The following is a 26,045-nucleotide window of genomic DNA, read 5'->3' as shown; positions in this document are numbered from 1 at the left end:
CTGATCGTTACTCTTTACAGCTGGGCACATTTCATTTCCATAATTGCTTTACTGCATTTCCTTTTGTTGGATCTGATTGGCGAAATGAATTAAATATATAGCCTTATAGGGAATAGTTACACTAAGATACATATCATTTATATTTATTTTATCGCCTTCTTAAATTACTTCCTTAAAGTTGCACGAGATGTTTGAAAATAATTTTAATTCAATTGGAAATTTAGACTTAAATTAGGATTATTTTCTATGTTATAGTATAGTTGAGCGATAGAGTAGATGATTTTAATAGATGGCATTAACCAAAATAAGGAAAGAACATCTTTTAATAAAAATAATAGACAACTGTCATTCCTATTTATTCTTGCGTTACATAGACTATAGTTAAAATATTAATGTGAAATATCCATATTTACAAATAAGATATAAGGGTGCCCCTAACTGAGCTTGCATTAAATGTTCATCATGAGATACATCATAATCAGATTTGATAATTGACACTGCATAACTTTGTAAGTTTAATTTAATCTTTTTTATGAATTGTTCGGAACTTAAGTTGGACGCGTATTTTAGTATTTCATTCGATTCAGATGAGTATAGCATGATTTTTTTTATCATAGGAATGAAATTTCATATCTGCGAAGTGTTTTATACTTTTAATATTTGGTATATTTTTTAATTTTTAAAAAATAACCTAAAAAATAAATTCTAGTATGCAACAGATAATACAGTCATCATTGTCAGTTAGTTCTTACTGTTTTGGATTCTCAAACGACGAAGAACGTTAATACTCAATATATTATATTACTTTGTTCTCGCTAATTTTGCTAGTATTATACAATGTGCAGACTAGTTGCTTCTCATCATTTCAACTATGATATGGGGTGCGTCTCGGGTGCGTTTCGAAAGTGGTTCACCCCTGTAACTTTTTTATTTTTTTCAGATAAAAAACGAGATTTGGTATGTTAGTATTAAATATAAAATAGGATCGATTGACGTATTCAATTGTTTTTGGTAACTTCCAGTTTAACCGGAAATGACTACAACTTTTGATTTTTAAATGGCACCGATAATGGCACTCGGTTAGGTTATCGGTGTGTATCTACTTTATTCGATAGCAAATGACACTTTGAGTAGAATGACATATCATATTATGTCAACTTTTGATATTTTCGCTTAAAAAATCGTATTTTAAATTTTAATCTAGAGTACCATGGCTGTGTTAAAACACTAATTTTTAATCAAGGAGCCCTGGAAAAATAGAATTGATCGGCTAATAATGTTTTTTGTGTCTTGTCCAGGCTGGTTAAAAGATGCTCAAATCGTATTTTTAATCATATCTCAATTTTTTTAAATGGAACAAGGGTGGCTCGTTAGCATATTTGGAGAAATATTTTTTTACGAATACTTTGATACCACACACTTGGTATTTGGAAGCAAATTGTCCTTATGAACCGCATGTTACAATTTCAAATAAACCATATGCGAAAATGTCAAAAGTTGACATACAAGTCATTCTATTCAGAGTGTCATTTTCTATCGAATAAATTAGAAATATACCGAGGGTGCCATTTAAAAATCAAAAGTTGAAGACAAAAACAGAAAAAAACGGGATCAGAAATGGCTTGGAAATAAAGATTGCTGTCATTCTATAGTAAAATTATACGGGAAATATCAGCGATCGTTATTTCAAAACTAACTAGACACAGTAGTTTTTTTTCCATTATAATGCTTATCCATAATGGTTATTATTGACCAAAATATAAGAAAAAAAAACGAGTAAAGTTTATTATGGACAAAGAAGAAATCTTAACGACCTTTATGAAATAGACAAGTTCTGGTTGAGGAGTGGACTATTTTTGAGTTAATTCTTTTAGTCCAGATTTGATGAGGGCTAAACTCAAAATATGGAAAATTGGATCCTATTTTATAGAAGATTTGCATTATGAAAAGATACACATTTTCTAAAATTCACTTACTAAAAATAGTTAAACTAAACAAAATATACAATGGATGAAATGGAAAAAATAAAGCTATTTAAGAAAAGTTCGGTCCAAGGAATCAGGGAAGATTGCGACAGAAAATACAATGTAACTGTAAATTAAAATGACAGCTGATAACTATCTAACTTAAATCCTAATAGAAGTAAAATTTTGACGGAGATTTATTAACACAGAACCGACAGGCTTGTTTGATAAACAAAGGTGGAGATTTGACACAACACCTGTTTCAACTGTTCAATGAAATTTATTATACCATGATCCTTTTGTTAAATAGCATTTATAGCATATATTTTATTCTCTATCTCAAAATTATTTATTTAACTTGTTATATTAACATAAAAACAGAACATAAACGTATTAGGATAGAATTCGTTAATAGCAGGAAATTCTTTCCTATCCTATTTTCTATTCATACGATGTTAGAGAGTACTGCTGCAGAACTAATGAGTCTCAAGATAGCGGCGGTTCGGCTTTAGAGGTACCATATGACTTGTTTTCTTTGACGTCTCGAAATGGCCGGTGTATTTTTTGCCCCTGTCGATGTCCGTTGCAAGTTCGATCGTTACTATTCACTACTGGACGCTAGACATTTCCATAATTGCTTAACTGTACTTTTCTCATTGGATATCATTGATGAAGTGAATTGAGTTTATTGCTATGTGTGTTACTTCTAAATAGAAGAAAAATTACAGTACAAGAATCGGGTAAAGATTTTATTACCATAAGAGACCGTAAGCACAGCAAAACTGAGATGTTTAGGGTGCAGGGTAAAACATTTGTAAGAATATTACAATAAAAACAATTTCTAATTGGCTGAAAAATACAGCTGACGTTGGCAGTAAAATAAAATACTAGTTCACAACGATACACCCAGAACGCTGAAAGTTCATACTGATACACAGGGTCGCTGATATGTATAGAAACCGTCGATTATTAGGTAAAATATAAGAGGTACCGCAAAAAGTTATATAACAGTTATAGGCTTTTTATATATCTATTAGCGGGTAATAAATTTAAGTATACAGGGTCGGTCATAAAGTCGTGGTACATCAAAGTTTCATTTTTTTAAATGGAACCCCCTGTATATTATTGCATATTTCGGTTTTTCCTTCAATTCTAAGCAAAAATTGAATACATACAATGTACCTCAAACCAACCGTTAGTTATTGACTGTTGAAAATATCACTTAAAGAATTCAATTTAATTAATTTCGATGCATTTGGTTTTATTTAACGATGCCATTCTGTGGAAACTGTGATACTTAATAATATTTGACATAAGTTTTCAAGTTAACATTTATAGATGTATTAAATGAGATTACATCAAGTCTGGAAATTACAAAATTTTCGTTTAACATTTCAAAATCAAAACTTCATAATTCAGAAATTGTTAAATTTAGGTACATAATCGTAATAGACATAATAAATATTAACGGTTTCATGATACGCATTAATATATCGTTTTTACGCTTCTGATATACATAATTAGCATTCATTCTTGCATCCGTCATGCCAAAGAACTTTTAATTTCTTTGGAAAAATGCGGAATCCACAAATTTATGCATTAACTTATACCCATTCATTTTTTTTCACTTCAAAAAATTTACGATCCATTCTTTTAACGTAACTTTTCAGTTACATTTTTATTTAATACATTACAAATATTAGACATATTATAGTTTAGCACAATTTACCTTACAACGAATCAATAATTTAACTGTCATGTAAAATATAACGCAGGTTTACACCGAACGCAGTAAATTTTGTTCAGTGACATGCTATCGTTCGCCCAACGCTTGTATATTGTTTATACGACTATACTATACTTGTGGTGCTTCTTGGATGGAGTGGGAGAATCACATGTTTGCTGGTATTTTATAGCGGCAGGACGCCTTCTAAAAATATATTTTACTTATTCTTTTTGGTGTTGTTTTGATGATTGAAATGGAAAATATATAATCTTTTGGACGGAAGAATCAATGGACGCTTTATTAGAATCGTGGGGTACCTACTAGAGACACTATACGAGAAGATATACTTATTATATTCGAGAGCTCGGAAAATTTGCCTGAAGGTAAACTAGTTTAAATATACACAGGAATACCTACATATATTTAGTAAATTATATTTAGTATTTATTAAATCAGAATCATTTTTCCTCTCGTTATTTTAGACAGTAACTTAGCATTGCAAATTGCTGTTTTGTCAACCAAACCACTCAGAGGTTGAACATGAGTGGGAAAACACACTGAAAAAAGAAAAAACTTGAACTAGCAATTGCATTAGTTGAAACTGTGATATTTTTTATGGTTGTTTAGTGCCTAGGTGGCCTTGGGCCAACTTTAGTTTAATAAGAAGAAGAAGAAAATATAAGGTCATTTATTATGATATCAAATGTAACACTTTATTTAAATAATAATAAAAATGTATGAAATTAAATATAGTAATATATTAAATTTGTTGATTCGGCTTAAACATGAAAGTAAAATCCCTTCAACAACAATAAAAGGTTAATTTCAAGAAAGTCAAATTGCTTCAAATAAGGTTAAGTTCATTCAATATCATTTAATATTTGCAAAAAAATACAGTCCTATTGAAATCCAATTAACCGTTAAATGATGTATTGGAAACTAATAAATTCTTATATTTGAGACAGTGATAGTGTATATTCCAAAGCAATATCATACATGTCGATTCAAACACTCATATACTCGAAGATTGGGGAAAGTAGTGTATCGTTGGCGTAATGATATTATCTTTGTAGATATGGTAGTGTTTTCTCTGTGCAGAATGCGCCTGAGGCGCTGCTAATCCTGTCCTGAATTTCATAGTTGATATTGACGTTTTCCGAAATCAAACTGCTAAGGTGATTGAATTCCGCTACATATTCCAATATTTCTTCTACGATTCTTTTATAGCATTGTTCCAAAGCCTCGTATCTAGGTATATGCGTTCAACATTTCTTGTAATTGCTGTAACATTTTTGCAACTAGAATGTGCTCTAGTTGCAAATAGGTTACAGTAATTGCAAGAAATGTTGAACACATATACCAAGTATACGAGGCTTTGGAACTTAAGCTGAACATCGATAAAACTAGAATTTTTTTAGAATTTAGAATGAGTGGGAGGGGGGTTAATCACTTCGACCTTACAGATCCATTGTGTCCCCCTTTCTTGAATCATAACTCATCATACAGTCCCAGGGCTTTGACAAAAGCCAGTATCTGGGACGGGTTTATAGAGGGTAGTTCTCCATCTCCAATATCAGTCGTACCAAAATTCATGGCACGAATGGTTGTCGTCTCGGCGCACTCAGTGATGAGGTGTACTGGTGTTTCACCATCTTCCTCACAGAATCTGCATTCGCCGTTTCTTCTTAGTTTCAATCTACTGAGGTGTTCATTGAGGAGACAGTGTCCTGTTAAAAACCCCGTGACAATCCGAAGATTGTTCTTACTCAGACCCAGGAAGATCTGTGATTTTTCTTGATCATAAGCCCTCAGAAACTTCTTCGAGTGTCTTAGACCATTGCAAGATTTCCATTCCAGGTAGCGGATGGAATCTTCCAAGTCCTTGAGTTCCGCCTTGAGTTGGTTACCACTTGGAAAGCAGAACGGTTCTGGTCCAGTTAGTGGAGTGTTCGCTCCTTTCCTAGCTAGATTATTTGCTTTTTCATTGCCTTCTATCCCTTGGTGAGCAGGCACCCAGTGTAGGAGGACTTTGTTTTTTTGCCTAATTTATTCAGCTTCTCTATGCATTCTTTGACCAATTTCAAATCGATTGATACTGAGTTGATCGCCTTTAACGCTGCTTGACTATCAGATAAGATGGCTATTTCTTGTTTCCGATAGTTCCTATCTAAGATAAGTTGTACGCATCTCTCGATAGCGTAGATTTCTGCCTGTAGGATACTAGGGTAAGTGCCCATTGGTTCGGAGTAATTAGCTCTCGGCGCAAACACTCCGATCCCTGTTCCCGTATTGGTTTTGGAAGCATCAGTATACCAAGTTATGGTATGGTCTTTTAACTGCTGGGCAAGCGTTTCGCTCTTCCAATCCTTCTTATTGCTCAATACTACATTGACATGTTTGTCAAAGTTGTACGTTCTGGCATATCGTCCACTGGGAGTTGCAGGAGTGGTATTTCCTTTTGAGGGTGTTCCAAGCCCCTGATCTGACAATTCTCCCAGTACTAATTCCGTTAGTGACCATTCTAATCATTGTCGCATTGGCATATCTACCAATGACAATGTGCAGTGGTGTTAGATCTAGAATGACCTCCATTGCTGCTGTTGGACAGGTTCTCATGGCTCCTGTGATGCAAACACATGCTAGTCTCTTGACTTTGCATAGGTTTAGCCTTGCCGTCCGTTGCTCTAGTTTTGTGTACCAGGCAACTGCTCGATAAGTAATCATGGGTCTTACTATCATGGTATACATCCAGCGCAAAATGTTAGGGGAGCAGCCTCATCTATTTCCGGCCTGTCTTCTGCATATCATGAGAGCCTTTATGGCTTTGCTGGTAGTGTTCCTAATATGCCTGTTCCACAGGAGTTTACTGTCCAGGGTTATTCCCAGGTATTTAACTTCCTGTGTTGGCAGTCGATAAAACTAAAATCATGCGCACTCCCCCGGAAGATCACAACAATGCTATAAAAATCACAGAAGAACTATTGAAATATTCAGCGGAATTCAATTACCTCGGCAGTTTGATTTCGGAAAAGGCCAATATCGACTCTGAAATTCAGCACAGGATTTACAGCGCCTCAGGAACATTCTGGAAATTAAAAGACAGGGTTTTCTACAATCATGATTTAACCACAATAACGAAACTTGCAGTGTACCGAGCAATAATAATTCCCACCATGTTATATGGAAGCGAAACCTGGGTGCCGTACCGCCGACACATGAACGCATTTAACAAGTTGCAACAGAGACATCTTAGACAACTCTTAAGAATCAAATGGTTCCATCATCTTTCAAACGTATCGGTCCTCGAAAAAGCTAACTGCGAGAGTATTGAAGTTATGATTACAAAGTCCCGCTTAAGATGGGCTGGTCACGTATGCAGAATGCAAGAAAATCGCATACCAAAATCTCTGCTATACAGTGAGCTTGTAGACGGTAAGAGAAGACCGGATGGACAACTCAAAAGGTACAAGGATATTTTCCACGAAAACTTAAAGGGAACTGGCATGCAGAATGAGTGAGAAGAAGCAGCTCACAATAGAACGGAATGGAGAAGAATTGTAAACTTAGTTAACAGCGAAACCAAAAAGTAAAGAGGCAACAAAGCATGAGGTTTTTGAATGTCCGGAGTACGGTAGACAGATAACATCACGTATCAGGCTTTTCAGTCACAGAAAAGTTCATGAAATAAAACGCCTTGCGTGACCATCTTCTGATGCGTGTCAAATACTCGTCAGCGAGTAATCGCAGTATCATGTGGCAGTATGTATGTATTGCAACTAGAGCGCAGTCATCAGCGTATTAAAGTTCTGTGATGAATTTTGTTCGTGTTTTTGCCCTTTTATTTTAAATCTACTTTGTTGTCTACAAAATAGATTTAAATTAAAGTCAAAATACATTTCACGACTTGCACAATTGTTTTTATTAACAATCATGAGTTATGCGCGCCTATCATATATTTAGAAATCGCGGTCTGCCGAGCAACCGCAACGCTCGTCTTTTGTCTGGCTGCATGGCTCGCCGTCGAAATATGTGCGTTTCCGGCCCGTTCCGGCCCTTATTTATGGCTTGTTGCCTGTCAAAGTGCACGTCAAAATACGGAGCGGCCCTCTTCATCATTCGTCGTTTAGCGGCGCGGTTTATTAATGGGCTATTAGGACGGGAAAATAGTAGGAAAAAAAACGGAGCGTGTATGGATGGAGGTAACCTAAATCAGGGATGAGTAGCGCCAATACCTCGTATAATAAACCTGGAGTGCTTACAGATGACGCCATGCACTTTATGCCTGCATTTAATAGACTAAAATCTGAACTACTACTTGTTCTCCCTTATCTAAAAAATATTTCTTTAAAAAAGATGTCTTTTATATATATTTCGCCATTACGGTATGTTAATGTTGCCATTAGAAGATCTACAAAATAAAATTGTTATTTTTTGTAAACACCCCTGCGTTGATCCAATGGAGACCAATTTGTCAGCGGTATTTTACTAATAAAACAAATTTGTCTAACGGACAAGGCCGCAGGGCCCAGTCCAGGACCCGAATTCTGAGACTTTGATGTAAAAACGTGACACTTTCGAAGCGGTAAGCGAAACTATGCGATTAGCGGAACGCCAAGCAGTCGATTTTGGTATTCTTGTTGACGTGCGAATCGTTTTCTGGATGTACGCGTTGAGCATATATAGGAAGCAACGCAATTTCTCAGGTATCTAATAGTTTACTAATAGTCAAATGTGGATGAAACGATGAAAAATGTCAATATTACGTGAATTTCATAACCTATTGTTGAGTTATGTCAACCTATTTTTCTATGGATATGTCATTATTCTTATTATACGAGGGAAATGTTGAAAACTCTCCTCAACATTTCCGATGTTTTGAAAAATATTTATAGCTGCCAAGTCGTAAATTATCAATTACTTATTGAGGATTATTCAAATCGCTTAGCGCAATGGATAAAGACGCTAAGCGCGTCAGATGAGAATGCCCAAATCGGTAGTTAAGTGCGCGCTAAGTGAAAATTAACGTCATATACGCTGCGCGTCTAAAAGAGCTTGGCGTTTTCTAAGTTACATAATTCAAAACCAGGTCTTGGTCTTGCTGCATGAAAAACTCTTGGAAGGTTTGCAATTTTTCAATAGGTTATTACTAGAGAGCTACTTTCTACATAAAAGTCTAACTATTTTAAGTAATTTAATGTAAATTTAAAGAAAGAGATTATTATAACATTTTTCTGAAGAAGGTTTTTATTTTTTAATATATTATATCAAATCATCATTTAGTTCTTTAAAATTTTATGCAATAGTCGGGAAAACTCTATTAGTATTAAATTAAAACAATAATTAGTCTTGGTATTAATGCAAAACCAAGTCCAAGACCAGTCTAGCTCATCACTACAATCAATGGTAATAGTGAAAGAGCCAATAAAATGCAAACTCGCAACGAACAACCATACAATTAACCAAGTATTTCAATTTAACTACTTGATCGTGAGCATCTCTGGTTACAGAAACCTTTCAGAGACCAAAAAATTTAAAGTATTAAGAATATGGTTGAAACTATGAGATGAGAAACCACCACATCGGAGAAACACTAGAATACAAGATATAGTGAGATGAGAAAAAAGTCAAGAAAGTGTAATTGGGAATAACACGTTGAAAGAATGAACCAAGACAGAATAACAAAATGGATGCAAACAAAAACCCAACACACACAGGTCACCTGGCATGTCACCAAAAAGATGGTAATTCTAACACCCAGATCACAAGAGGCTTGAATAGTTGTTTTATAACATAGAAGCAGAGTTAGAACCTCAATTTTCGAGTGAAACTGAAAAATTTCTTGATGGTTTTCCCTGCAGCATCAAATTTTATTTTTTAATTGAGGGAAAGATGTTGTTGAAAGTATGATCATTGTGAAAGCAGACATTTCTATCATGCTATGGAGCATCAACACTGCACCGTTCTATTTTGTTTTGGTCTTATTGTCACTCTTTCATTTCCATTGAATTACCTTAAATCAAGACTAGTTTAAAAATTTGAATGTATATCACTAATTTTAGTTTTCTATCGGAAACTTGAAAGTACATCCCAACAGCCAATATTTATTTCGAATTTTTCACGACCCTTCACGCTTTATCTTTCTATTTTAATTCTGCATAAAAAACATGTCCAAACAATTTTCAATATTAATACAGAGATACTAATACCGTTCAGGTCAATGGAAGATATTTCTTTTATTTTCAAATGTACAAAATTAACGTGGACAGCACTTGTTAAGTCTAATTCTCCACTTATTTGTACAGGCTATATTTTGTAGTTTGGTGGTTGCTCCTTTTACCGTTTGTCCACTAACACGTATCACATTCTGACTTAGGAAAGTCAGTATATTGTCGCGACCTAGCTGGGGGTTGTTTGCTAGGGTCGCTATACCAGGTTCTCTCTCTCAATCAAAACAACCATTGGATAAAATATGCATTTATTTAATATAAGGTTTACAGTGTATAACAATTTTGGGGAATGCCAAGACTTAACGGTTTACTTAAAGAAGTACTTACAGTACTTACTTTAATATATTCCAAGAAATGCTTACATACTATATTGATTGAGTAAATGTTACAAAATCAACAGAAAAAAAATAGAAAATGTATTATTTGGAGCAAAATAAAAACACTAAATCACCACAATACACCAAAACACTTGTACTTTTACACTGGACGCGCGTTTCGCTAACCATGTTAGCATCATCAGCAGATGATTATAAACTCCTTTTTAAGTTTTTTATTTTTTCCATTAAACTCCTTTTGAGTTTATAATCATCTGCTGATGATGCTAACATGGTTAGCGAAACGCGCGTCCAGTGTAAAAGTAAAAGTGTTTTGGTGTATTGTGGTGATTTAGTGTTTTTATTTTGCTGTGTAACACCAAAGGTTCCAACCCTCAACTGTAATATTATTTGGAAATGTTGATTTCGAAAGTCCATCCAGGCGATCTATTTTCAGGGTATCTACAGATAAACTTTGAATTACAAATTAAAAATTTTGTGGTTTGTTAACACCAATCGTAAACAAATTGGAATGCAAATATTAATGAAAGAAAAAAATTGTTTGCGACTGTAGAAAATTTGTAAAATTTAATTATTATTTTACTACTAACCTAACCCTGGAAGTAACTAAAATAGACCAAATGTGTCGCTATATAGTAGCCGAAAGATAGTGAAAATAATATATCTTTTTTCAACATATTATTAATGCCTCTGTCTAAACGAGTTTGACAACGACAAAAACGTTGTAGTGATGGTGTTTGAATGCTCTTTTTTTAACTTTCGTAGAGTCGCATTGTTCCTTTTCTAATATTTTTTTGGTCCTAAAAAACAGACTGCAACCGTCTAGTGTGAAGAATTCAGGTTTATTTTGGGACAGAAGAATTTTTATTACCGCATCTAAAAAACAGTTATACGGTAGTTTGGAATACATTTAGAAGATAACTAGAGTATAACTCTAATAAGATCTTTTTCAAATGTAATGTTTCTTGATGAAAATTAATATGATACTTTACTTTTACCAATTTAACTGGCTACCTTTATACCTTAGCATAAAGTAATTTCAAAAATTAGCTCTGCAAATTTTTTGATTAAAAATTGAAAAGATACAGTGTCTAGAGAAACTGTAAAATTAATCTAGTATGGATTGGTTCAATCTATGTTGGCATATGGTCTCGTGTCCCCAGTTAAGTTTAGTTTTTGTCGCCCAAAAGAAAATAATAAGAATAATGGCTGGAAGGGGTTATAAAGATTCATGTAGGCCATGCTTTCAGTCATTGGATATTATGAGAATTTTTTTTCTTTGTATTTGTATTCAATCATTGTATTTACAATTAAAAATAAGGATGAATTATCCAGGCGGCGGGAAGTTCTCAATACCCTCAATACAAAGATGAATTTGATGTCTCATATTCTCGCCTTGCTGTACGACAACACAACACATCAATATTTGGGAGAAGGTGTCTAATAAATAAACTGAGAAGAGGTGGTCGAATTCAACACTCTGAACTTAAACCAAAAAAAAATAAGATTAATTTAAAGAAATTCTTTATATCAAACTTATTACTCGCTATTTTTTGGCTATTACTCGCTAGACGAATTCTTCCGGGAGCCGGAGATTCCAGGCTTATCAGCAGATTTATAATATACATTTTTTAATTGAATTTTGAAGGGTGTTTCAGAACTAAGATCCATACCAGAGTTATATATTTTCTTATGCAACACACCCGGTATTTTATTTCATTTTTGGATTCTTGGAACCAAAAAAGGCATTTATTATAAGGGTTAAATATGTTTAAAATCTTTGGTTTTTCAGATGTTTAAGGATATTTAAATATGCATGCTACAATAGAATATTACAGTTGAGGGTTGGAACCTTTGGTGTTACACAGCAAAATAAAATTACACTAAATCACCACAATACACCAAAACACTTTTACTTTTACACTTGACGCGCGTTTCCCTAACCATGTTAGCATCATCAGCAGATGATTATAAACTGATAAGCTAATGATGCTAACATGGTTAGCGAAACGCGCGTCCAGTGTAAAAGTAAAAGTGTTTTGGTGTATTGTGGTGATTTAGTGTAATTTTATTTTGCTACAATAGAATAATTGATTATGAACACCCTGTACATTACATTTCAGAATTAATTCTTGTGCTGAGTTTAAAGGTAAAGAAATAAACTTTACTGAAAAATGTTATTGCTTCCTTAAATTTATACAGGGGTACCAAAAAGTACAGATCTATTTTAAGGATTTATTTTACATAAAAACTTCGTTATTTCAAATACAACAACCTGTATTTTTTAAAACAAATCAAACCAGATTCAAATGCTCTTTCAAACTATATTAGGGTTTCCTATACCTATCTATCTCAGATTTTAAATAAAAAGCGATTTTTCAATAAAATGGTAATCAAGATGGCTGGTATCGCCATGACAATTTTCTAGTGACAGTTAGTAACTATTTTCAAAATCGGCATTAGTTTATGGACATTATTATTCAGATTTATAATAGTTTACTTAAATTTGCCCACGATAGTTTAATAAGTAAGTATTCATTATTTTATCAAGAAATATAAAGTAGTATCTGCTGGCTGAACGAATGGACATGTTACTAGTGATTTTATTTTGTGAGAAAAATTGCTTCTTGGCCTCAAGAGCTTATGCTCAAAGATATCCAAATAGGAATCATCTTGATAAGCCTTCCTTTGAAAAACTACTTGTCCTATTTCGCAGAGTTGGTAGTGTAGTTTATAAAAAAAAACTATTGGGCAGAAACCTGTGGTTGGACGTGAAGAAAATCAATTTGCTGTAATTGCCTCTTTTATAGAAAATCCATATATCTACAAGTCATCGTAAAATAAAAGAAAGAACTACTTCTCGGTTTTTCTGGATAGAATAATAAATACATATTTAATAAATATTACTTATTAAACTATTGTAGGTAAATTAAATAAAAGTAAACAGTATAAATTTAAATATAGTCCATAAACTAATTTCGATTTTGAAAATAGTTACTAATTGTCACTAGAAACTTGCCATGACGACACTACCACTCTTGGTTGCGATTTTATTGAAAAATTGCTCTTTGTTCAAAATCTGAGCTAGATAGGTATAGGAAACCCTAATATAGTTTGAAAGAGCATTTGAATCTGCTTCGACTGATTTAAAAAATGTTTTATAAATATAAATATAAAAGTGTTGTATCTGAAATAACGAAGTTTTTATATAAAATAAATAGTTAAATAGACCAGCAATTTTTGGTACCCCTGTATAAATTTAAGGAAGCAACAAATTTTTTCGTGTTTTCAATAGTGTTTTTGACTATTCTGCACTCTTTGACATTTTACCTCACATAGAGACACTTTTTCTTCTGATTAAAACTTTTTGGTTTCCTTTTTATAAAAATGGAAATTATGGTTAAGTTTATCTTTAAAATGTTGATGAGCGACACAGTGGTTGGTCTTACACTTCAAGCAAGACCAAGACCAGTACTAAGACTATCTTTACATCTATAAGACGTAACCAAGACCAACCAGTGCAATATTTACACAAGACCAAGACAAAGACCGATCGTGCAAGACTCTTGCAATTTTGCGGCCCTGCTTTTTTTCTATTTATATGCAATTTTTTATATAAATTATAATTAAACAAAGAAAAAAAATGTTAATAATCATTTATACTGATATTCATAATTAGGTAATTCCATGTTCTTCTATGCGGAAGATCTCTACTATGCGGAAATAAACTAACTTTAGTGGGACCTGTCAAAATAATTAATAACTTTATTATATCAACAACCATTATAACAAAAATTTATCGAAACGGCACACCCATCAACCTAATTAATAACTGTTATTAAAACTATTTCCAACAAAATATTTCGCCTGCGGTAAACAACGGTTGTTGAATTATTAGGTTAGCGTGTTGTAGAAGCCCGATTAGAAAAACAAATTATCACTTTGACAAATTGCCCATATTTTAATTTGCAATGGTATTAATTAAACAAGCAATTAAGGATTCCTATTAGAAACAGCAACGAATATAATGATCCATTAAACGATAGCTATCGATAGAATTATTAGTATAGCTTTTTTCACTTCGTAATGGATTATCTTGAATGGAGAATATATATTTCCTAGAAACTGTAATTAATTACGAGTTTTATTATTTGTAATTAGAAATTGGGTTTAAATAACGGAATATATTGGACGTTGGATTTGGAATGTGTTTATTTGCGGATAAATATAAAAACCTAATATAATTAATAGTGATCTAATTAATTTATTTAAACTTGAATATGATACGTTAGGACAAAATTAGACAAGGAGACAGCCTTAGCCCCTTCTTATTCGATCTTTTAATGGACATTATAACGTTTTTTTAAACATTACCAATGCGAACGGCAGCTTTTCATCGGTAGAGCAGCCGTGGATAAGGTATTTCACTGGAGAAAAAAACTAATTAACAACAATAAACAAAAAATATAGATATTGGGCACCAGGCATGAACAGAGAAAGAAAACACAGTTGTATATTACTTAAAACTAATGACTATATTTATTCATGATGGTGTTTACGTACATGGTAGAACTCTAGCAATTCTTCTTAGAATAGGTTCTTTCTACACGGCAGAACTCTAGTAATAATAGTGGTTATATGTCAAAGAAAGTTATGTTAAAAATAATATTAAATATGTTCAATGAAAGACTATGGAAAAATACAATATAGATAGAGCTATTACGAATATAAAAAAAAGGTAGCACTACTTCACCCAACTTGCTATATTTTACATGATGCCAAATCGAAGATGTTCCAAGCCGTATATGGATTCTAGAATCTATGTTTGGTTATTCTATTTATAATTATTCTATTATTATAATAACCACTATTCTTAATATTATAATAACCACTATCAGAAAATTATTTGAGATGTATTTTACTGCTTTAAGACTGAAAATGTTGTTATAAATGAAAAACCAGAACTTATAATTAAACTTAGCTGCTCGTTCTTGAGACAATCATGCTTCAAACAGTAACAGCGTTTTAAGATAGATTTTAAGAGATACAAACCCATCTTTGTATCTCTGCATTGTCTGTCGACTTCACTGATGGCCAATACGATGAAAGGGGTTAGAACAAGGACACCATGAACCAAAATATCCGTAACTACTGACTAGGCTTAGAAATAGGAATGAGGCAGCATGGGGCTTAAGCTACACCCATACTGAGGCAATCTATACATAGGAAAACTACCCGTATCTTGGACATCCGTCCATAGGAAAACTACCCGTATATAGGGCATCCAACCATAGGACCCTCGAAATACTTCCGAGGGCTCTATAATAAACAAAAGCAATTGTCCTTTCCTCCATTCAACATTCTGGAGGACAAAAGCAAAAGAACACCAACGTGCCAACAAAATACAGATACGAGTTAAGTTGGGCTAATCCAAAACTCTACCCTGTAACTTCGAAATAGCAGCTGATTTAGATTATGCAGCAAGATTTAAACAATTACCATTTCTCTAAGCCGGGTTGCTGATGGCGACAGCTGGCAAAACCAAGAAAAAGAGACCACAGCGCGGAGAGCGAAATCTTGGAACGATGTTGACAGCGCCTCCACAGAGCAGTGAAACGATAACAGGGTTGTCGACTAGAGAACGTTAAAACTACGCCAAGCGTGTCAAATAGATTATCAAGCCTGAACGATACGGAATCCGGTGACGATACGCCAGACATCATATATCATATATAAAAAAAGACATGTAACGAACTAAAAACGTTACAACATCATCATAGAAAATGTTTCCCTCCTACAGAGGCAACCTTAAAACTAACAGATCGACTAGATCTCAAATAAGTAGTAGAAGAAAAAGAAGGGCCAAATTCAGATTCATATATATTACTATTAGCCTTGTTTATAAAGGTTATTAGTAAACAAAGTATAAGTATTTTAGAAGTACTCGTTTAGATTAACCTTTTGTGGTGTATTATCCGATATAGAAAAACACTTCATCAATGTTTTTGTATATCACGACGGGAGAAGATATACATCCTGAAACGTTAAGTATTTTTGGTCCATTAAGCAAATTTATTTTATTAGTAAAATACTGCTGATAAATTGGTCTCTGTTGGAAACAACGCCAGCGGTGTTTGCAATAAATAACTATTTAGTTTGGAAAATTTTCTCATAGTGGCGAAATACCCAGAAGACTTTTTTGAAGAAAAAAAAATAAAATTCAGAAAAATATTTCCGTTAAGGATTAGTTTATATAAATTATTATTTTTTTATAAGAAAAAAATTGTTTATAATACAATAACTTTTATTTTTTATTTTTCAGTGGATGTTAATGGGGACCCACCTAAAATCAAGTGCAACCTAAGGAAACATAAACCGAACAGGAAACCTAGAACGCCCTTTACAACTCAGCAGTTACTGGCGTTAGAGAAGAAATTTAGGGACAAGCAGTACCTTAGCATCGCTGAAAGAGCAGAATTTTCGAGTTCTTTGAGACTTACTGAAACCCAGGTAACATAAATATAAGAAATTAAATAGTAATATTTATTAAAAAAGCTGACCATATTCATGTATGAGAACAGACTTGTACATTGACGCTCTATATATGAGGTTGTTAAACAAGTACGTAACTGCACACAGATAATATAATATAAGGGTGCCGAAATTGGACTTAATGGGGTTTTCATGTTAAAGACCTTGAAAAACTGGACATAGTGGTGTGTTTAATCCAATTCAACCAAAAAAGTGGATTTTCGCTGTACGCCCACGATATAAGGTTTCCTCATGTTATTTGGTATCATTCTTTGAATTTTTATTAAAGTTGCAATTGTGCGTATATTTTCATTTTTCAGCTTTACTACATGAGGATCCCATTTCAAATTATTTTGTATTTTTAACCCTAAATAGTTGATTCTTGATGTTTCTCGTAGAATATGGTTTTGTAGTTTTATTTGTAAGTTTAATTTTTGTTTTGTGGTTTTAAATATCATATATTCTGTTTTTAGCTCGTTTATGGTTAGGAGATTGTTGTAGCACCATGTTTGCACTTTGGCAGGTCTTTGTTGATGTTTGTTTCCAGGATGTTCTGATCTGTTCCTGTATATACTAAACATGTATCATCGGCATATTTATATATGATGCCATTTAATGATTTAATGCTAGTTCGCAGAGATCGTTTGTATAAAGGATATTCAGGAGAGGTGGTAGATTTCCTCCTTGCGGTATCTCATATGGCGCCATGGTAGTTTTACTTTCAATACTTTCCATGCAAATTTTTTGTGGTCGATTTTTTAAATAGCTTTCCGTTAGTTCTAGTATGTGTTGATTCAGTTTGTATTTTTGTAATTTTTCATTTAATTTGTTAGTGAATGAATAAATGAATAAATAATATGTGTAGTGTGAAAGAAACATAAAAGTGCAGTTAGTTAATCCCATGGTATCCCACAAAACTGTATTTTCCTCGTATATACTTATTAAAGTATCGTCTTTTGACCACTCTTTGCGAGTAGCAGCCATTTTAAATTAATAATTCTCTGCTAGAACTATCACAATACGAAACGTAATCGTATTTCAGAAGTAACTATCCGCTATTAAAAATAATATGTATACACTTGAGAGCAAATCGTTGCGAGTAAACTATTGATAGTAAAATGAATATTCTCCGATAGGTAGTCGCAGACGTGTATCGACATGCGAGAACTACTATCGAGAGTTTCTCGCGCGAGTAATACTCTCAAATGGACACTTACCTTAAGTTACTATACTGAAATAACTATCAGAACTGATTGATTCAGCAGCTCACTGAAAATTTAACGTGGGACAATCATTTTAAAAATCAAGACATTGGAAAGAATGAAATTTGTATTGTAGCGTTTTTTAAACAACTACCACTGCGAACGGCAGCTTTTCATCGGAGAGCAGTCGTGGATAAGGTATTTCACTGGAAAGAAAACTAATTAAGAACAATAAACAAAAAAATAGATATTGGGCGCCAGGCATGTACAGAGAAAGAAAACACAGTTGTATATTACTTAAAACTAATGACTATATTCATTCATGATGTTCGTTGCTGATACATGACATTGTAGAGTTCTAGTGAATATGTAGTGGTTATATGTCAAAGAAAGTGGTGGTAAGAGTTGTACTAAATATCCATGAAAACGACTATGATAAAATACAAGAAATGTAAAGTTTAAGAGAATGTATGAAATGTAGCATTACTTTATTAATTTGATATATTTTATATGATGTTAGAGTGCAATAATAATATCTATAAAAAAGTAATACTATTACAAGACATAATGCAATAAAACCTAAGATCTAAATTATATTTTAACTACTAAATCGACATGAATGTTCTTAACAATCTAACCACTCAACATAGTCTATACGATATTATTTAAGATGTACATTATTGTTTAAGACTGCAAATGTTTCAAATGTCAAACGCAAAACTATAACTTAAATCTACACTTAGCTGTTCCTTATGCAATCCTGCTTAAAACAGTAACATCGTGAGGTGGTCTCGCATTTCTCTGTACTCCGCCATCCAACACAACCAAAGGGGCCAGAATGAGGACACCATAACTTGATACACCCGTAACTAACTAGCTTATAGCTGGGAACGAAGCAGCATGGGACTCAAGCTACATCCACGCTGTGGCACTTGGACACAGTCCGTATCTTGGAAATAGTCCGTACCTTGGAAATAGTCCGTACCTTGGAAATAGTCCGTACCTTGGACACAGTCCGTATCTTGGACCCTAAAAATATGAAACTCTTGTTTAAAACCAAACAAGGTCTAATAAACAAAATAAACCTACCTCGAAATACTTCCGAGGGCTCAATAAATAATAAACAACATGTCCTTTCTTCCATGTGACATTCTGGAGGACAAAAGAAAAGGGACGCCAACGTGCCAGCAAAACACAAATACAAGTTGGGACATCCGTAACTCTACCCTAAAATATATTCAATAATAATATCGAATCTATAAGGATAATATTTCATCTTTACCTGTTGCTTTGAAATAGCAGCTGATTCAGATTATACAGCAAGATTTAAATAATCACCATTTCTAAAAGCTGGGATACAACAGAGCGTCAAAACAAAGTGAGGTTAAGCACGGAGAGTTGACAGAAGCGATGTTGACAGCGCGCGCCTCCACAGAATAGTAACAGGATTGTGTCGAACGATAACAGGGTTGGCGACCAGGGAACGTAAAAATTACGCGTCAAATAAACTATCCGGCCTGAACGAGAGGGAATCCGGTGTTGATAGGCCAGACATCATATATTATATATAAAAAAGACATGTAACGAATTAAAAACGTTACAGTATTAAAATTAAAAAAAATACTAGAGAATCACAAAAGAAGTTGAAATCAAAGGAACCAAAACTCATAAGAGCATAACATTCTATTGTCATACCGACCTGAATTCTACACATGTCGACGCACATGTTTAGCAGCTTTCAATAATATACTCTACTGTTTAATATAGTAACTATAATAACCATAGCAATAAAATAAAACGTTAATTGAAGATCGGAAGAAATTGGATTTTTTGCTATTGAAACATCGATTTTTTAAAAACATCCATGTATTGTTTGCCTTCTTTCATATAGAATGTAGGATATTTCGAATAGTGCTGAACAAACACGCAAATATTGTTGAACAACAGTTGGTCAGCTGCTGGCATAATTGTTGAAAAAAGTCGCCCAGATATTGACGAATAGTTGCTTGTACAAGCAGCTAGATACCCAGCTGTTCACTAGTGATGATAGTTACAGCAAAATGAATAACAAACAAGATATTGCTGCGTTTATTTTAGTTAAAAGAAAACTAAGAAAAAAGCGTCAAAAGCGGCGTTGATTATTAATCGACATCTTCGCTCAACTTCTTTCCGCGAAGTCCCTAAAGTTTCAGCTATGGTATTGCATGCGCCATTACGTTTATTTATGTTTTTACAAATTAAATGTTCGACATTCCATATATTCACTCACGCACAACAATACTATTTCAATTAATGCAATAACTATTTCAATTAAATCTATATCTATATATCTATGTGATATATTTTTATGATGCCGGCGCCAGTCTTTTCCTTTTAAATATACATAATACTGACACCAAAATAGTTGCAATCAAGCTTGTTTCATTGCAGCATACATACTTAAGATATTTTTGTGAAATGTGGGTTTATATTTTCTTTGTTGTACCTCCTAGGGAGCGAACATCTTCTTCTTCTTCATGTGCCTTCTCTTCATCGGAGGTTGGCGACCATCCATTGGAATTCCTCCCTGTCTTGAGCCAAACGCATAATTGCACTGGCCTCTCCCATATTAAACCACGGGCGCAAATTCCGCAACCAAAATGCTGATTTCCGTCGTTTTATTATAGTCAATAGTTGTTCTTGGTCCTTCACATTCTTTCTAATACTTCGAGATTTGTTATTCGTTCTATCCAGGATATTTTCAACATTCTTCGAGCGAACATCAGGATACAGTTTGTCAACAGCAGTACAAATTTTGTGCAACAGTTGAACGAACCCGTGTGTTGTTTAACAATGTTCGCTCAGTCTATATCCACCTTCACGAATTCGTTCATAAGGGCACTTTCACACGTAGCCACTTGTGTCCTACATTGACATCAAGTGGTCGCACCAGTGGCAAGGACGAGATACTAAGGACCGAATGTCACCCAGCTAAAAGCAGCGTGGTCCGCAAAGTGGTTCTTCTGTGTATGTAGATTTTAAACAACGCTTTTCCTAAATTTGACTACCGGTGGAGAGCACCGGCTGACACAAGTGGCTTTGTGTGAAACTGTTGTAGTACTGAAGCTGCTGTAGTACTAAACTGCTTGCGCATCCTTGTTTTCCAATAATTAAAACTATATTTAACTGCCTGTTTTGATTTGACTTACTCGCATTTTACTGATTGAAATATAATTTTCTATATTTTGTTTCAGGTCAAAATCTGGTTCCAGAACCGTCGAGCCAAAGCGAAACGACTCCAAGAGGCCGAAATCGAGAAGCTGAAAATGGCCTCCCTGTCCCGCCACCCTCATCCGCTTTACCCCCATCCTGCGTTGCAGGGCTACTTCGGGCCGGGCGCCCACCCCCTCGCTTCGTTGTTAGGCCCCAGGCCAGGCATGCCGCCACTGGGGCTGCTGGCGCCCCAACCACCGCCGCCTCCTCCTCCACCCCCGCACCTACCATCGCCTAGCAGAGGAGGGATGCGCAGTCCCAGTCCGCATATGTCGTAACTAATGGAGGTGGAGGTGTTGTTTTGATGGACTAAAGTGTAAGAGAGGGGTAGTAGGAAAAAATGCGTTTTCTATGGTGCTTTTTAAGATGCTGCACAAATAATCGTTGCATTTCATTTCGGTTTAGGATAAAGCGGATCCTATACGCGCAGTTAAAACGCGGCTGATTTGCAACTTGCGACAAGAAAACTTATTTACGTAAACGACACTATAGTCTGTCCAGCGACAAGATCCTTGGCAGTGATAGACGGGTCTGTCATTTTATTTTCAAAGTAGTTTATTTTATTTTATAAAGAAATAAGATGGTACAATTGGAACGCACAGCAGAAAATTAATATATTTAAAGTTTGAGTGACAAGTGATTACCAACCAATACCACATACCAAAAAAAAGATATAAAAAAAGATTTCCTACTTTGAAGCCGTGTTTCAAGCTCGAGAAACTTATTATTGCATTTATTGTTACATTTATCAATATGATTATTCAATATGATTATTATTTACCTATTGTGTGCTGCTATTTTACAGATACTCCAGTTTTTGATATCATATACAAGATAGTATACAAACTTTATTTGTGGCTAATACAACTCTCTGGCCATAGTCTCTGGCAAGCTGTCTCTGGGCACCGAATATTAACTGTAAACTATGGTCTGGGTCAACACTTAATTTCCCCTTTGAGTTTTTCTCCAGTTAATTTTAAAAAGTAACAAAACACACGTATTAACACAGTCCAAAATGCAAAATGCAAAATATTTATCATTTCGATAGAAATGATAAACATAATTTGACACAAAATTATAACCTAAAATTTGGCAAGAGTTTGACAACTCTCAAAAATTTTAAGTCGAATTCATACGCATCGGCGCCGGCGTCCGTTTGTCGTTCATCGTTCCGTTAAACCAATAAAATTGAAATATGATCTGTCATTTTTTAAATAAAGTAATAAAACTGGTTAAAAACAACAAGAGATGACGCATGACGGATTTATATATAAACCCATCCATAGTAGATAACTTAAAAAATATTAGAAACTTTTTTTAGTTAAATAAATGGATTGGTATGGACGTCATTTGCTTTTTTCTGCCATCGTCTGTCGAAATCTTACCTGACAAAAAAACAGAGTATACCTACATGAGCTGCTTCATTCGTAGGCGTTGAGTCAGCCAGTGGCCGCTACCATTATAAACGCGGCACAGCCTGTCCAACGAATCAGGGAAGATTCCGATAGACAACATCGAAAAAATCTCACAAAATCAAACTACCTGTGTTTTGAAATGACAGATATTTAACTGTCACTGTCAGGGATCTCGTTGAACAGACTATAGTCGCGTTTCAACTGCTCATGAAGAATGAATCCAGCCTTTTGGTCGCTGTCTAACAATCGCGTTTATATTGTTTTATTTTTACAGGCATGTGATATTTTGAAATTTAGTGCCCTTGCTATCGCGTTATGCAAGATAGCAAGGGCACTATCGCGTTTTAACTGCTCGTGTAGAATCAGGCTATGTTCAACCCAAAATGTACTATCTTTGTACAGAGTTACATTGTAACTTTAAAACAGTAGGTAACTGTACAACAGTAATCTTGACACCTGGGAAATGTTTTCATGTACAGTTGTACAAATATAGGAAGAGACTTGGGGATAGCACAGGTCGTGTTATTTTATATTTCTCACGTCTCTAGGTATAGTTGTTAAGTTGTAAATAGTATATCACAGTTGGTTGATTGAAAATTCATTAAGGGCTGTTCACAACCTAAGCCACTTTTGGAACATTAAAAATGTCCAATGTACTACTACGTAATACTTACTACTTTTTCCAAAAGCATACCATTTTTACCATACTATCGGAATAGGACTACATACTGAAACAACTTCTATAAAAAAAAGTTTATATTAGCAACTACTAAGACGAAAACTTTAGGGACTGTGACGTCATAAAAACATTTTTTTCCGAAATATACTATATTTTGGGCAATATCTGATATAAAAAGTTGTTATCTCCAAGGGTTTAGCAATTCCAAAGTCCAAAATTTGCTTTTTTGGTATTCGTATCTTAACTTATACTGTTGAATATAATAGATAATGCTAATATCATATAGGAAAAAATAAAAAATTATCTATTCATTTTAAAAATCATTAGCTTATCCAAGCCCACAACATGCTGATTTTGTTTATAAAAAATTGCTTCAAATAAATGAGGAAAAATGGTAATGGTTGCCGCATGTAATACTTTTGCCGATGTCACATTCGACAATTTTTCGACTTTGTAGTTGCTTCTTGATTAAATTAAGCCCATTAAATTAGAACATATTTGGACTATATAAACCTGTTAGAGTTTCTGTAAAATATTTATATTATGAAACTAAATTCCTTGGCAAACACTCAAACAAGTTCCTCTACCTTCAAACTATGTTGTAAATTCTTATTAAAATTGTTATTTTCAGATATTTTTAATCATTAAAAAGTATGTGTTACAGTCGAGGTTACAGTAATAACATAAATTACTATAACGAACAATCGGTCACAAAACAATTAAGTATTCAATAAATTCAGCAATTAATACTGTTTGATGTATGATCCGACAGTTTCTATTAATGAATACTGTAACTCTTGTAAAACTGACTCATTTTATTTTTCTTTTAACATTTGTGGCTAATTTGGTATTAGTAGTTATTTTCAGAACATGACATGTTTATTATCCTCTTGGATTTTTTTTCGGGTATATAGGTAATTAATATTAGATGAAAAGAAAAAGCAACTTTAGGTTAAATACTATCATTATAATAAATACACTGCCTTTATAAGCAATTTCATTCAATTTCTGGAAATACAACAAATTTCAGTTGATATTTTATTTCTCCTGATAAAGCTAACAAAAATGTAAGAATTTAAAGACTTGAAAAACGTTTCCTGTGTTTCGTATTTGTTTGCCAGTGTGAAAAGGTAAAAGCATCATAGAAAACAATTCCTACGAAAGATAATCCCAGATTTTCAATGTAAATAGCCAGGTTGTGTACTGTTACTTTTATATTTAATTGGGTTTGTAGTAAAGCGACATCAGATAGTGTGATGAAAAGTGATTGTAGTAGACTTAATAAGACTTGATTATTTTTCAAGAATGAAATAGTACCGATGGAACAAACTGAATTAAATTCAAATAGATATTGTTTATCCCCATTTTTAAAGTGAGTACATATTTAAAAGAGCATTAGAAAAAATATCAACAATACAGGGTGAGTCTTAAATAAGTGCAAATATTTTAGTTATGGCAACAACAACAACAGTATAATATGGCAACATAGGTAGTAGATTAAATTTACAAGATAGAAAACCCAGAAGAGATCCACTGGTTCTCAAAATTTAACCACTTTTTTTGGGAAATTATCAAAGTATAATAAGTCGGTTATTTTGGACTTATTTGAACAACGGTAAAGAGAAAGTATGTTTCCTTTATCGAGATCTACTAGCCCTGAAAATATTTGCACTCATTTAGTACTCATGCTGTATAAAAAAGTCTATTTCCAAACTTTTTTTTCGAAAATAGTTTCAGGAAATATTAATTCATAATTTAATTGAATTATTTATTCTTGGAAAAAGACACAAATATGATAACATAATTTTATGGAAAAAATATTATTGAGATGTCCTCGAAAGGTTACATTAACATCACAACGGTTACAAAAACAATTTGTTTTACAAAAAATATTAATTGCGATAACATTAACTTGAAAACAGTAACTAAGCATCTTGTTTTTCTTTACAACTTGGTGTCAGATCGTAATAATTAAGAGTGTAAAGATCATCGCCAAAGTAATAAACTTGCCTACTGTTAAGATATTTTTTTTTCAAAATTGAAATTATAAAGACAGCGTCGTATCCAGAATTTTTTTATTTTCAAAAAATAATTAATATATATTATATACAGGGTTTCCCAGAAATAAGTGCAAGTATTTTAATTGGTAGTATATTCAATCCCAGAAACACGCCTATGAGGTTTTTTTCCCGAAAACAAAATTTTGAAAATTCTGATTTTTTTTTAATTTTGTTTTTGGAAATGTTTTATTTTTTAGTTAAAAAACATAATTTTTTGATAATATGGCAACATTGGTAGTAGATTAAATTTACAAGAAAGAAAATCCAGAAAAGATCCAGTGGTTCTCAAAATTTTAGCAAAAAAACATTTTTTTTGGAAATTTTCAGAGTAAAATAATTCCGTTATTTTTGACTTGTTTGAAAAACGATAAAGAGAAAATATCTTTCTTTCATCGAGATCTACCACCCCTTAAAATACTTGCACTTATTTCTGGGACACCCTGTATAATCGAAAAATTACATTTTACCCATGAGAATGTCTGAGTTGCATATTCATGGTTTCTTGCCATAGATCATCATCTTCTGCCAATTGTTTTGCTCTTGCCCACGTACTTCCCTTTCTTTGTAAAATATGTTCAACTATTTTATTCCACGTTTCTTTTGGTCTGCCTCTATTTCTTTTGCCTTGAGTCCTTGCTTGCCATATTTTCTTCA

The 26,045-nt window shown here is 33.5% G+C and overlaps 1 protein-coding gene across 1 annotated transcript in view; it reads left to right on the top strand.

The window, feature by feature from the left end:
- Nucleotides 1-21,665, top strand: part of LOC115874191 (muscle segmentation homeobox-like) — a 114,221-nt gene extending 92,556 nt beyond the window's left edge. Inside the window, exons 2-3 of the mRNA XM_030889290.1 lie at nt 16,575-16,762; nt 21,219-21,665. Of these exons, the coding sequence (XP_030745150.1) occupies nt 16,575-16,762; nt 21,219-21,515 (485 nt within the window). The 3' untranslated portion in view covers nt 21,516-21,665. The remainder of the gene's footprint in view (nt 1-16,574; nt 16,763-21,218) is intronic.
- Nucleotides 21,666-26,045: the final 4,380 nt, after the last annotated feature.

The sequence above is a fragment of the Sitophilus oryzae genome, unplaced genomic scaffold, assembly GCF_002938485.1.
Source record: "Sitophilus oryzae breed Bouriz unplaced genomic scaffold, Soryzae_2.0 scaffold_1241_pilon_pilon, whole genome shotgun sequence".
Classification (NCBI taxonomy): Eukaryota; Metazoa; Arthropoda; class Insecta; order Coleoptera; family Curculionidae; genus Sitophilus; species Sitophilus oryzae.
This window is presented reverse-complemented; position numbering and strand designations above follow the sequence as displayed.